General features: G+C 36.3%; 1 protein-coding gene across 7 annotated transcripts in view; it reads left to right on the forward strand.

The window, feature by feature from the left end:
- The first annotated feature begins 312 nt into the window (after positions 1–312).
- carmil1 (capping protein regulator and myosin 1 linker 1) overlaps positions 313–14,056 on the forward strand; it is a 109,108-nt gene continuing 95,364 nt past the window's right edge. For 5 of the 7 annotated variants that reach the window (XM_088600997.1, XM_088600999.1, XM_088601000.1 and 2 more), the window contains exons 1-2: positions 314–735; positions 4,475–4,572. In XM_088600997.1, coding sequence (XP_088457123.1) covers positions 696–735; positions 4,475–4,572 — 138 coding nt within the window. In that variant the 5' untranslated portion in view covers positions 314–695. Of the gene's footprint in view, positions 736–4,474; positions 4,573–14,056 lie in introns of all 7 variants that reach the window. The other 2 variants (XM_088600996.1, XM_088601002.1) reach the window with 1 other exon arrangement.

Genomic DNA, 14,056 nt, shown 5'->3' on the forward strand with positions numbered 1-14,056 from the left:
CTGTCCAGAGGATTGGCATTGCATAGTAAATCGTGTCCAAGTCTGAATAATCGATAACGATAATCTGTGCTAACCACACAATTATATGTTGAACAATTTGTTCATTACCTTCCTCGACTGATTATCTTCATTACACGCATTATACTGACAAAGTCACAAAATGTATGATCAAGACGTTTATGTGAACTACCACCAGGTGGCGCCGTCCCCCTGCTCTCCTGCGCACCTCGGCGAGAACCCCTACAGTGATTTGCGGTTCAGCGGATGTTTGCGAGGAGGGGCTCTCCCTTATCACAGCCTGGTGGTGCTGAGGGATTGACTGAGGGTGTGTGATTCTTCCGGCTGCTCATTCTCGCGAGGTGAGCTTTGCCTTGTTTCTTCTGTTTTTAATGAGTGGATTTTTCTCTTCCGTTGGTTGTGTTCGCTCTGTGCTGTCTTCCTCGGTCCGGCTCATCCGAAAGGGGCAGAAAGTTCAGGGGGATGCACACATGCAATTGTGGATACGTTGTATCATCATCCCAGCCAGAAGGAAACATGTAACCAAGCATTTGGAACGGCACCTGCAGTCCTAGAAACGGGAATTACTTTTTTTTTCCATTCTTAATTCATATGTTTTGTTTTTATAGTTATTTTTTAATAATTTTGGTTTTGGGTAACCTTCAGCTGGAAGCCTAAATCAACACAGGGTTACGAAAATGACCGAAGAGATACCAGATGTTCCTAAAGAGCTGCTTGGTAAGTAATCTTGATTCAAACCCTAGTGGCAACCTTTTACGCGGGGGGGGGGGGGGGGAATTATCACAGAGTAACATTATTCATTTAAATTTATGAAAAAACAAAATAACGTAATGTTTTTTCAATGATTTCTCTCAGCAGCCAAGGCAAAGAATTTAAAGATTTTTTGTAGAATGTTATTTTATTATATTTGCATATATTCCAAATGTATATGTAATGCTTCTTATTGGAATTAATGCTTCCATAGGTGTAGAATTCAATGTCCTACGGTACTTGCTGTAGCTGTATCGGACAGTAAAAATAATAAGTGCGGTGCAATTGACCGTATGAGATTACTTCTCCTATTCAGTGTCCCATGATCTCGAGTGCCTGCAAGGTTTTTTATATAAAGTTAGTCTTCTAGATTATTTAAATAACAATACTAGTCGGAATTAAGAAATGCAGACTGAAACGCGTTCTTTCTTTATCGAGGGGCAACATTAGGCTTCATCAGGTAACCTTTAAAGTCTCTCTCTCGAACATAATAAAGGCAGCTTTAAAGCAATGTAAGCAATTTTAAGCGTTTTTAAAAAGATTGTTGTTTAGCTGAAGGAAAGGCTTTACTAGAATCGTCTAAAGCAGTCGTCAGTTTGTGACATTTATTCAGAGATACAGCAGAGCGAGTGGGCAGTCACAAAGACGTGAATTGAATTTGACGGATATTTTGTTTTTACAAGCGCCTCTTTTAACTCTGAGCAGGGGGTGGGTCTAGAGAGCTAGGACTGGACTTTAGTACAGAAGGATCTGAAAGTGGCTGTTTTCTTATGCTGTAAATTCATTTGAGCTTCGTTTAGCGAAATCAATTTACAGGCGGTTAATAGTTCCTGTTGTATAAGGCGTTCTTAATTGATGCTAATGTTGAAAATAAATGCTTACACAAGGCTTATACGTGGTGTAATTACTGCTTAAATCACTATGATTTTCCCATATTATAAATGACCTGAGCGTATGAATACTGAAGGGTCACATAAGGCCACATAAGACTTGTTGATTTCATTAGGATACGCGAAGAGATAGGAATGCAAAGGTTATTCTTTACAAGACCTCTATGAGTTTGTGTTTTAAGACTTTGTGGGAATGCAGCTTGTCGAACTGTTCTGAGTTTTGATGCGTGCTCTTCTCTTAATGTCAGTTTTGCCTCTAAAATAATAATGCTTTTCAAAGTGAATAATTCCTCAAGTCTGTCCTTTGATATATTCTTTGACATATTGAAAAATGTGTAGTTAGTAGTACACCACAGACAAGTCTCTGCAACCTTTGCACAAACAAGACTTTCCAAGTAACTCTAAACGTCTTGTGCAAGATAAAATTACATCCCCACTAATCAGCAAGACACAACATAATTGGTTCCAAGAGCTAATTATACCTGTAACGCTCAAGCTTGGAAAAGCTTGCACAATATCATGTAGTTATAATTACTGTAAATCTTTGGATGATTTCTCAATGATATTGTAAATAAAAATACATTTAAATGTGTTATGTGAAAAGATAGTGATAATGTGCATAGTCCCTTTACAGAATGTAGATGTCCACAAGTATATGTATTTTATTACAAAATTAATTTAATGGTCAAAAGACATGCTTTCTAATTAAGTAAATTTACTCATTAGTGCAAGTAACAAAAATAGCCCATTGCACTGCCTTAGCTTGTAAATGCTACATTTAATTTTTATGAAGACATTGCAACTTTGACAAAGGGAAATTTGGATTCGATTAGATTGGGGATGTGGTGTCCATGTAAACTTCAGCACAATAATAAGCAATTATTTGAAAATGGAGAAGAGAAAAGTGCATGCATTGTTTCCCAAAGTGGCCACAATTACTGAAACCCTTGTGAGCCGAAACAGCTTTTGTTCTTTGTGAGCCTAAGGGACTGGTCCTTGGGTGTCTCCTGGATTGTAGGAGAAAGAAACAGCATGAAGGTACAAAGGCAGTAATCATGTTTGCCTAATCCTGAGATGGGAAATTAAATAGATTAGTTTGTGTGTGTTCAGGATGAAATGTGAGGTACAGTTCTTCAATTGATCGTTCATCTTGTGTGTACAACTTTTATCATATACACAAGGCATGCCATGAACGTGTATACACAGGAGCCATGTGTTGTAGATATTCAATTCCAGCTGTACATCCTTAAGGTATCCTATATATCCTAAAAATATCCTAAGTTTGTCCTTCTGTATTATTAACAATCAGTTCCTTTGGTGCTTAGACCCTAATGAATACTGTATCTATGGCAAAAATGCATTTGCTTCAATTCCTGTCACGGTGGGAAAGTGAAACCAATGATCAAAAGTACACCATTCTTTCTTAAAGAATACACAATCCCGATTTTATTAAGTAAGTTGCATGTAAAATTAAACTTATGTGCAGTGCTTCATCTTTTTTCTCTGTGTTGTTAAAGTTAATAATGTTCACAGAACTGCATGGTACATGATAATTCACAAAGAAGACAACACCCTTTTGGTGATGTAATCCTGCAGTTTTTTTATTAGCGCTTTATGCCACGTTTTGCAGAAAACATTCTTGAAAAAGTCACCCTGCAGCATGAGATCAGTGTTGACTCAGTGCTCCCAAAGGCCAGAATTCCCTGTCATTACTGGAAAACTCCCTGATTTAAGTACTTCATGTTAACATTCATCTGAATTAAATTAGATACCTGGTAAATGTTACCAGTAAATGCTATTGGACCTAATTCTAAGAAAGGTTTGTGGAATTTGAGTAAATGGTGATAGGTTGACTAAAATAGGTAGACTAATTAAAACTGTACCCTGTGGTCTTGTCGGTGTCCAGAATGAGAACATCTTCTGTGAAATGTGTGGAATTTGAAGAACAACAATAAAAAGAATAAAAGTCAATTCTAAAAGTTTCCACAGGACAAGGTAAACAAAATTAGTATGAGATCTGTTAAGTAGATGATGGATTTGTTTGGTAGCTTGGGACAATGCAATTAACTTTTGGTTTGTGTACAGTTCAAATACACAATGTACCCAAATAGCCTTAAGCAAAGTTAATAAATAAAACACATTTATGTGTTTTTCATAATTGTGTGAAATTTTCATAACCACTGTATAAGTTGTCCGTGGAAAAAGAACTTGAAAAATGTGTGATAATTTGATTGATTTCTTCAGTTCAGGAGCCAAAGTTTGTGATCATCTGAGAATGTGAATCTGTCACATGATGGTGAACTTCACTTGCTTCGAATTCGTTTACATAAACATAAATACGGTTTATACAGAATATTAATGAACATGTACAGTTTTGATTAAAATCAGTAATGAGAATATATATATATAGTTACAATGTACAATTAATATAAAACCCTAAACTGACGATGTGCATGTTTTACCCTTTGTATGATGGAGTTAATGTTTCAGGTCAGGTCCTGTAGGTGTGAATACAATACCCTACAGTGCAACCTCAAAAACGGCTAATCTATCGCAGATATTTAACCATAAGAATTAACTATTGTAGAAAATGGAATTTGCATAGAAGTGTGCATTTGCACTTTTACTCTTTATAAATATCTGTTTTCAATGTTAGAGTTTGAGACAGCCATAAAACGGCTGTTCTGTCAGTACCCAATATTTGCATTTTAAATACTGTGGAGGTAAGTGGAATGGTAGAGGAGGGTTGGAGTGATGTAAAAAGCATGTTGTCCTGTAGCTTTTTAACTATGATGTATTTTTCTTTGCTTTACCAGAAAGCATAAAGGATGCTGTTGGCAGGAAGATTAAAATCTCAGTGAGGAAGAAAGTCAAGCTAGAAATCAAAGGCGACAAGGTGGAAAATAAAGTTCTGGTAAGTTGTTTAGCTTTCTTGAGTGCTGGCACCTCTGGTGATGCTATTGCTTAAAAGCAGTCTTGCCCAGCTAAACATCATGTTTTTTATTTTAACGCCTTCAATTCTACAATGACAGAGCTCTACTCTGCCTGCTTCCATGACAAGAGGGGTCTTCATTTCATTTTATTGATTTTTATTTGCGGAAAGTTGATCGTGTGTCTAAACTGTCAGATTGTTTCGTGTGGTGTCAGCTGTGTGAATGTTTTCATTCTTTGTTTCAGATGCGATACCTTTAGCCTAAGCATATATAATGATTTCTCACTGAAAAATGTTGCCATTAAATCTGAAATGTCACTTGAAATTAAGGGTGATGGTTGTTTAATGGGACATCTCAAATGAGCTTTGTAGCTAATAGGATGCCTTTGTTTCCATTTGAGTGAATGGCCATTGGGCTGTGTCAGAATGGATGATGTCATGAAGGAATGCAATATTGGTATACTGTTCTTGTGAATCTGCATGAATGAAAATCTCCATACTACCACATTTGAAAAATAGCATATTCTCTGATTTTAAATTCATACATATTTTCAGTTTCAGACGGCCTTGCTTCTTGGTGATATTCAATTTCATTTTATTCAAAATATTAACCAGAAGATTCTAAGTGGATATTTACAAGCACTTTGAATGGTGAAGTAAATACTTACTTTTCAATGTAGCAGACAGCATTGACTAGTTACATCCTGACCTTGAGTGATGTTTGGCATTGATTGTTTAGAAAGCAGACTCTTCAGTTTTTTTTAATTCAAGCCTCAGGGAATCAGTCAAATAAAGGGCATTTTAAATGACCTTTTGGAAATTCTGATACTGTGGGATGCTATACGTTTATTCTGAAACTGAGGAGAAGAGTTTTTTATTCATTGTTTTCTAGGGGGGTAGCTTTTTCAAGTAATCTGCTAATGAAATTGAATGTTTTTGTTTAGTAAATAGTAGCATTCAGTTTTGTACCTTTTTCCATATTGTGAAGATCTTTGATACTGCATATTGTAAGTTTAATTGACCCCCAATAAAAAAATAGAATTCAAAGTACACATTTAAATTGCAACATTGTATTATGTTAAAATCTAGTTACTGTACTACTTTACTACGGAGTGAAACTCTAACTTAAAGAAATCTTATATGTTTGGTTTCTTATGTTTCTACTTTCTAATTAAAGTAAACTGTTAATTGGATTGTTTTTCCCTTTAGGGTTCTGTGATGGGTGATTTCTGTAGGTGCTTGAGGTTTGAAGTATCTTAAAACTCCATGAGTGTGGGTCACATCTGTGTGCTGAACAGGAATTCTAGAATTATTGAACAGGATTATTCTAGAATTATTGCAAGAATCTGAGAAAAGAAAATGTTAATTCACAAGGGATGTTTGAATGGCCAGACACAATTAGTTGATCGCTTTATTCCCTCCCCACATTTTGATATCAAGAAACATTTATTTCATACTTTTTTAATTTGCTTATAAAAAAGTTTGTGAGTCTGTCTTCTGACTGTCTGAAAATAAAACAGGAAGTCTTGTTTGAAAACCGGCAGTTATTTGGGTCTTAGACATAATGGTCACAAGAAGTGTTAAACCTTGCTATTACAGTACACTGCAAATCACAATACCTCACAGCATCCTTCTTGAAAAATGTATTTCAGCAGCAGTGTAATACACTCATCATTAATGGTTTAAAACAAAAGTCACATACAGTATATTGCTTAATATGTTTTTGGTGAAAATGCATACAGTTTCTCAGCCTTATCTGACTTAATATCTGTTGTATGTGCTGTATGTCTCATCTGGTGATTACAATCATTGAGTAGAAAGTTTACAATGGGGTCATTTTTGCGCAATGTACAGTCAATATGATAGGTCACTTGTATTCAGAGTCCCTCCGTAAAGAACATTAGCCCTGCTGGTTTCGATGTACAGCCTTTAAAGTTATATCCTTTCATATCGATTCTATTTTGTCAAGTTCATTCTCATCACAGGCCTCTTCACGTAGCTAGTGTTAATCAAAAAGAGCATTAAAGCCCTTCAGACAAAGCTGAAAGATGAGAATCCAGAAGATGGAGTGTAAGAGATCTGTACTTTTTAATGTTGTTAATATGGCTGTTCTGAGTGATTCATCTTTTTATTATATGTTTCAAAGCACTTGGCATATAACGTGGAAAAGGTGAAATATGCTCCTGAGATTATTACATTTTTTTCTATGAGGACAGAGACCAATCCCTAAAGACTGGATTACCAGCAAACGGACATTTTCTCATTATTATGAAATTGGAGAGGTACTGTAATATTAGATTAATTCCTTGCATGTGAATAGTGCCGTCCATTCCAAAGGATCTACTGCTAGAATCCCCATTACACAGCAGATCAGCTGGTGAAGTCTGGAATTGGGGATCTTGGCAGGCGAGATCATGCAAGCCCAAAGTGGAATTCAGTCAGGAAACAGGGGTTAAAACCCCTGCCCTTACAAACAAGCCTGGGATTTTAAATGACCAAGTATTGGTTAAATACCTCACCCACAATATAGTGCCTTGGACAACAAAGTTTTCCCCATTGCCATAGTGTGTTGCCGGTCTGGAAAATGTAGTCCAGACTGCAACGATTACAATTTACTGGTCCTTCAACCACTTACGATACTGTACCATACGATATCATACACTTTATTAATCCCAGAAGGGAAATTCAGTTGCTCATAGACATACAGTAAAGAACATAAAAACACCTCCAAGACATGACAATTATTTCAGAACAGACACCTGGGTGGTGCTTAATGTCTGTTAGGTATCAAGAGCAGTTCGGAGGAGAAGTGAGAAATTATGGTATTTTAGATACAAGTCTTTTTTCTACAGATCACTATAAAAAATGAAGATATAAAAAACATATATTTGAAAGGCTATTTATGGAATTAATAAGTATAAAGGAAATTCTATCACCAATAGAAGAGTAGCAGGGTGTTTAGTGCTCAAAATAAAAGGCTACCTCATTTGGAAATGTTGTGAGTTTGCAGCTGAAGCTCTCCCAGTTAGACTTCACAGTAGAACACACAGGGATTCAAGCCCTCAAGACAGTTAAACTGTAAATAAGCACAAAACAAGGGATATTTCTCTGTAGCTCTTCTTGTTATGACCTCTTTAAAGAAATTCTTCATGCACCTGATCCAGTTGTGAAAGGGCCGACATTCAAACAAAAAACTTTATACTCCTTTATACTCTGCAGCATTGTTAATATTTTTAAATATAGTTTGCAGTAGGCATTGGACTGTTTCATACATGTTTAAAGTTGTCAACCTTCTGAAATAGCGTGGTGATTTTGGATTCATGTGAGCTGATAGACACCAGTGTCAGGCCTTCCTCTCTTTTTTTCCAGCCCTAGGCCAGGTGACGGGATGGAATATCCTGGTTTGGCACAAAAAACATTCATTAACAATTCAGTACAGGAATACATCTTACAACCTTGTGGGGAAAAAAAAACCTTAAACCTTGCATTTCCTATGTTCTCTCAAAGTAATTTGATGCTGTAAGGCCTAAGTTCAATCACAGAACAGTTATACAGGACAGTTTCTCAATTTCTGGGCAATTTAGGTTTTCAAAATACAGGCAAGCATTAAAGATAAGCAGTATAATTTTGCCTGTGCCAGTTCAAAGCTGTACCCCTGTTACTCATATTTCAGTAACTCCCAGCAGTGGGAGTGTGGCACAAGCTACCCAGCCATGTTGACGAAGCCGATACCCAGGTTTATTTCAAGAAATGGCTAGATGAGATCTTTGGATCAATTAACTGCTAGAAAACAAATAGCTGCATCTTACCAAAACATACATAAAATTTTGATAGGGTTTAATCATTTTTATTCTAAAAGAAAACAAATAGAAACCGAAAAATCCACCCTGAGACTTTAAGCATTTAGTATTTAGTTGCCCTTTTGCAGCAATTAAGGCCTTAAGTCTTTTGTGGTATGCTGTAACCAGCTTTTCACAACTTGTGGGTTTCATTTTCGCCTGCTCTTCCTTGCCAAATTGCTCCAGCTGTTGCAGGTTACTGGCGGAGCGGTGGTGTATAGAGATCTTCAGTTCCTGCCACAGAGTTCCTATGGGATTTAAGTCTGGACTTTGGCTGGGCAGCTTGAGGACTCCCACCTTCTTCTTTTTAAGGGCTGCTTTGCCTTTGTGTTTGGGGTCATTGTCCTGTTAAAATATGAATCTCCATCCCAGTTGCAGATCTTTTGTAGACTGTTCCAGGTTTTGCTCCAGGATCTGCCATCCTGACAAGCCTACCATTCCCAGATGATGAAAAGCAACCCCACAACATCATGCTGCCACCACCATATTTCAGTGTGGGGATGGTGTTTTGTGAGTACTGAGAAGTGCTCTGCGTTCACCAGACATAGTGCTTGTTATTAAGACCAAATAACTCAAATTATTTTTGTCTCATCAGACCACAAAATGTTTTTTTTCGGTTATGGCATCTTCTTCGACACTCTACCATACAGCCCAGATTTGTGGGGTGCCTGTGCTATTGTTGACTCCATTACCGTTGCTCTCATCCCAATTATGAGACATTGTAGGTTTTTGAGGGTTGTTTTTTGACCTCTTGACTGCTTGTGCTGCTGCTGAGTTTTGGAGGGCGGTCTGGTAGAATCTTGAAGATTCTGAGTAGTTTTAGTTCCTGATAATTTCAGAGAATTGATTTTATAGTGCTCTGTGTGATATTCAGTGTCTTTGAAATCTTTTCTATATGGTTCGTCTGGCTTGTCTGTCCACAGCTCTGTAACTTAGTTGTTGCCAAAGCTCCTTTGTCTTCATACTGCTTTGTGTGCAATGTCCAACAGTGGGAACTCACAGAGACAGGTGTATTTAAACTTACAAAGACAGGTGTGTTCACCACTTTAAGGAGGATTCCAGTCAACACATTGTGTAAAATTGTGAAGACTACTGGTTGAGGCAGAGTTTATGGAGTGCTAATGCTGATGGGTTGAATACTTTTGCAATGAGGATTATTAGGATTTTTGTTTTTAACTAATTTAGTTTTTTAGCTCAAAACTTTAAAACACATTGGTATTGTAGAGGATGTTGTATGGGTCACAAGGGAAAACAAGATGTAAGTCTAGTTAGTTTTCCATTTGTGACACAACAAAATGTGGTAAAATACAATGTGGGCAAATTATTTCTACACCCACTGTAGGTTTTGAGTTAATAAGCCATACAGTTTTGAGGGAGAGGAATTAAAGGTACAGGGAGTATTTTGCCAGGAAGCAGTTTCAAAAGTGGGGGAAAAAGGGCAATTAATACAGGATTCCACCACTTAGAAACCTAATTATATCCAATATAATTATTTTTCAAAGGAAAGGGTAGACAATTTAATTTTATGTCTAAACACTGTGATATTCATGCTTTTGTTTTGATGAATACATTGGCATTACATGCGTTGATGCATTGATTATTAATTTTCTGGTTCATATTTTACTGAAGCAGTTTCTTATTGAACCACTGTATACAGCTGGGCATTTTCTTAGAGCAGTCTGAGGGAGTTTCTTGCTCAAGGGTACAATGGCAGTGCCAAACCTGGAATTTGAACCCACAAATTTCCTGTTGCAAGTCCAGAGACCTAACCACTATACCACACTGCTGCCTCACATTGAGGCTGTGCATGCAGATCTTCTTGAATGGATTTTTACATTGGTTGGATCCCTGCCTTAGTGACAAGAACATTAGGTTACAAAATGGAAAGGACTGTTAATAAAAGCTGCTTGTTTGTTCGTAACTACAACTTCAAGGTCTTAAATCTTTTTTGCATCCTCTCAGACACATTTGCATAGCCTATAGCCTCCTTGTACGAACTTAAGAATTCTCTCATTAATCACGTGCGACCTACTGTACTGTACAAGGCATGATGGCCTTGAGGTGAACATGATCGTTCCCAAAGTCCACTTCTTTATGACTTGCGTTTGACTCCACTTACCTGTGAGGAACAAAAAATAAAGAAAAGATTACAATCCAGGTAGTTCAACACTCTCGTTTCTTTAGATACACACAGACCAGTTTTTAAGATTTGTTTATTTTTCTTTACTATTCATGGTATTAAGAAAGGTTAAATACTGTATGTATATACATTTTGGGTGTACTGTTGTTTCCTGTGAAATTCCACAGTTCAGTATTGTCATGTAAACTCTTTCTCTGCTTGTCTTGACATGACAGACTCCAAATGTCTCCCTGCATCCCCTGCTTCTGTAGGACTTAATGCAGCTTCTTCAAATCCACAGGCAGTTGGTGTGATGTGAAAACCTAGCAAAAAATTCTGATTAATTCTGAATTCTGTGTACAGTTGAGTAGATGTCTTTTAACACAATGAATACACAAGCTTGGATTTTTAGGCTGCTTTGCTCACTCACCATGCAAGGAAATGAAAACACCTTAAATTGACAAATAATGTTTGAGAGTTTTAATGCCAGCTCTGAGATGCAAATGGAATTTTCAGCATATCTACCATATTCAGGCTGATCTAGCATTACAGTGTATACAGTATATAAACAAACATTGTGGTGCTTAATCTGAAGCCTCGTATACTTCTTGTACAGTATACCAAATAGAATAGTCCTGATGTTCTTGGGTAGATGTTCCCCTGTGGTTCAAACAAGTAAAAAGAAGGAGAAAAGCAGACCTTTATTTATCTACACATTTATTCTTGCTTTCAGTTTTGATGTACTGTATATGTTACTTCACATTTCACAATTAGTATGCACTGTGTCTCCTTTTAGCCTTATTGAGAAACATTGTCTTAAAGTTTTTTTTACAAGTATTGGTGCCCAGTAATCTGAAATTTTCAAGCACTGTAAAAATACGTTTGAGTCTCTGTTGAGCACAGAACTGCCTTTGTTTATTAAGAAATTCACAGGGTTTGCTGCTTTTTTTTCCACCAGATAGCAAGTTTGGACTTCAAACCAAATAGTACCATTTGCATTTGTTTTTATATATTTGTCATTTAAAAAATAAACCTTTTGAAGACCGAAGTAACTTGCAGTGAACAAACGGGTTTTATCCTGAGGCCTTCAACAGTATTTTTTGAGCTCCAAATGAAAGGATCTAAAATGTGAAGGAAATCTCACCAGCTCAATTTGAATCAATTTATTAAAACATTTTATAATTAAGAAAACAATTTCTGTGTTCTGCCATAACAAATTAATACATTGTAAACCAATAACAAAATAGTTATACCTAGACTATAAGAAAAGAACAAAATTGAATTCCTCATTCATTCCATTTTGTGATATTGTATTCACTGAATATAATTTTTCTTTTGAGGTTTTTTAATCCATTGAAATTGTGCAAAGCTCAGGAACATCTAAAAGCTTATGTCAAATGCCTGCTAATTTCTTTGAAGATGCAGCATCATGACAAAGATGGTTCTTTGTTGCATCCCTGATCAGAGCACACATTTCTCCCTCTTTCATACTGTCAAACCTTTAACTTTCTCTCTGCAACTGTCATCTGTACTTTTGCTAATCTTGTTCTAGACCCATATCCATTTTAGACTGCCATTTCTTACGTGGAATGTTTTAATTTGGCTAGACAAACCAATGTTTCCACTTAAAGTAATTCTTATGTATATTTTTTATCTGCAAAATAAATTAAATAGGATATTCCTCAGGTAGTGGCAGTGTGGTTCAATGGACAGTTGGCAGTTTTCTTTGTCTTCTATTCCCCTTGAATGCCTCATTCCATGTGTTCTGTGACTCTTAGTGTCTGAATTACTTGCCATATACAGTAAATGTACTTGAGAAAACATATACATTGCATTGCAGCAGATTGACACGTGGGCTTTGTTTAACTATATGAAGTCTCTAGAAATTAGCCTAGAGGTTCACATACTTTTTTCAACCTAGACTCTGATTTGTGTTATAAGTTTAAGCAGATTGTCTATTATTGTGACTTAGTTGAAGATCAGACCACATTTTTATGAGCAATTAATGCGGAAATCCAGGTAATTCCAAAGGGTTCACAAACTTTTTCTTCATGTCTAAGGCAGACACTGAAATCCACCAGTTCATTGCAATATAGGAAATTCCACAAATGCTCTTCTGTCATTCTTATTCTGAAATTATTGTATCTTCCCACAAAGTATGTCTCTCTGAATAATTCAAAAGCTGGATTGAACAATAACATTTGGTGCAGAATTAAATGCCATGTCATTGAAATAGAACTGACATTGTAATTGTAACAGACATAACCTGTCTTGTATGAATATTTACACTATTTTATAATCTTATTACCAGGCACTAAGTTTGAAACATTAATATATGAAGTCATAGAATGTATATTTGCCACTTTTGTTCATTACAAAATGTGCAAACAGAAGTTCTAGCTGTAAGACAGCCAGAATGATTTTCTCCTCTGGTTTTGGAGATAACACAACTCCCTTCACATGAATTGTTTAATATGTTCTTCACCAGTCTGATATGCCATGCATCCCGGATGTGCTTTTCAGTCCATCTTTGAACATACCCTGGTTTTTAGTTTTAACTAAATTACAGAAGAATGAGCCAAACTCTTCTGTTGATTTAGCAACCTAAGAGGATTCTACAAAGTTTTGTGTTTCTTACAAATATGGATTGTCATTTTTAAGACTGTACTCCTAATATAGTGTAGTTATGAGATAGCTGTTGTATCTAATACCAATTATAAGTGAAGTTGTCTGAAATACTGCAGGAGCGTAACACTATCCTTAACATGGGGAGTGAAAAGATTTTGAGAACAAATGCAATGGAAAGGACATATCTTGCATTTTAGTTCTTTTAATAAACTGAATAATCCACAGATTAAATCAAACTTTAACTTGCCTACCAACTGCAAATTTGTAAACAAGTACAGTATGTGATGTTGAATTTCAACTTGGATTTTTGCTTGTTGTTTAGAATCAATGAGCTTCAGAAAAGATGCAGAAATAGGAGACTAAGTGGACTATATTGTTTATTTGATTAATGGTCTAGAAATCTCTCAAAGTAAGGAATTTTCTTTTGCTTTCTGTGTGGAATCTCCAAAATTGAATATCCTCTTGTCCTTTGGTGGCTATATTATTGCTGATTGTGAAGATGTCGCTTGGATTAACTTGGTCAGTAGCTTTTTGGATTTTGAATAACAGAATCGAATCCCCATAGATTCCAGTCTAAAAAGATTCCGTTCCTTAATCTTTTGTGTAATTTGAGGAAGCCTTACATCAACCACTGACTTCATAATTCTCTTTCTGATCAAGAATTGAGCATTTTTATTTCTTTATTTCTGTCTGGGTTATCTTTTTTGTGTGTGGACGTGTTAAACCAGAATCGAGTCTCAGTCTTGCGTACAAAGATGGCCTGTGGTCAAAGGAATGCACACCCCCAGGTGCTTTTGCAAGTTTAGCAGGAAGTAGGCTCATTCTGTGGAATGTAGCAGTAGGGCTGTGACTGAAGGGCTCACATTTTTGTGGTTTACCT

Source organism: Lepisosteus platostomus, chromosome 12 (assembly GCF_059453375.1).
Source record: "Lepisosteus platostomus isolate fLepPlt1 chromosome 12, fLepPlt1.hap1, whole genome shotgun sequence".
NCBI classification, from domain to species: Eukaryota; Metazoa; Chordata; class Actinopteri; order Semionotiformes; family Lepisosteidae; genus Lepisosteus; species Lepisosteus platostomus.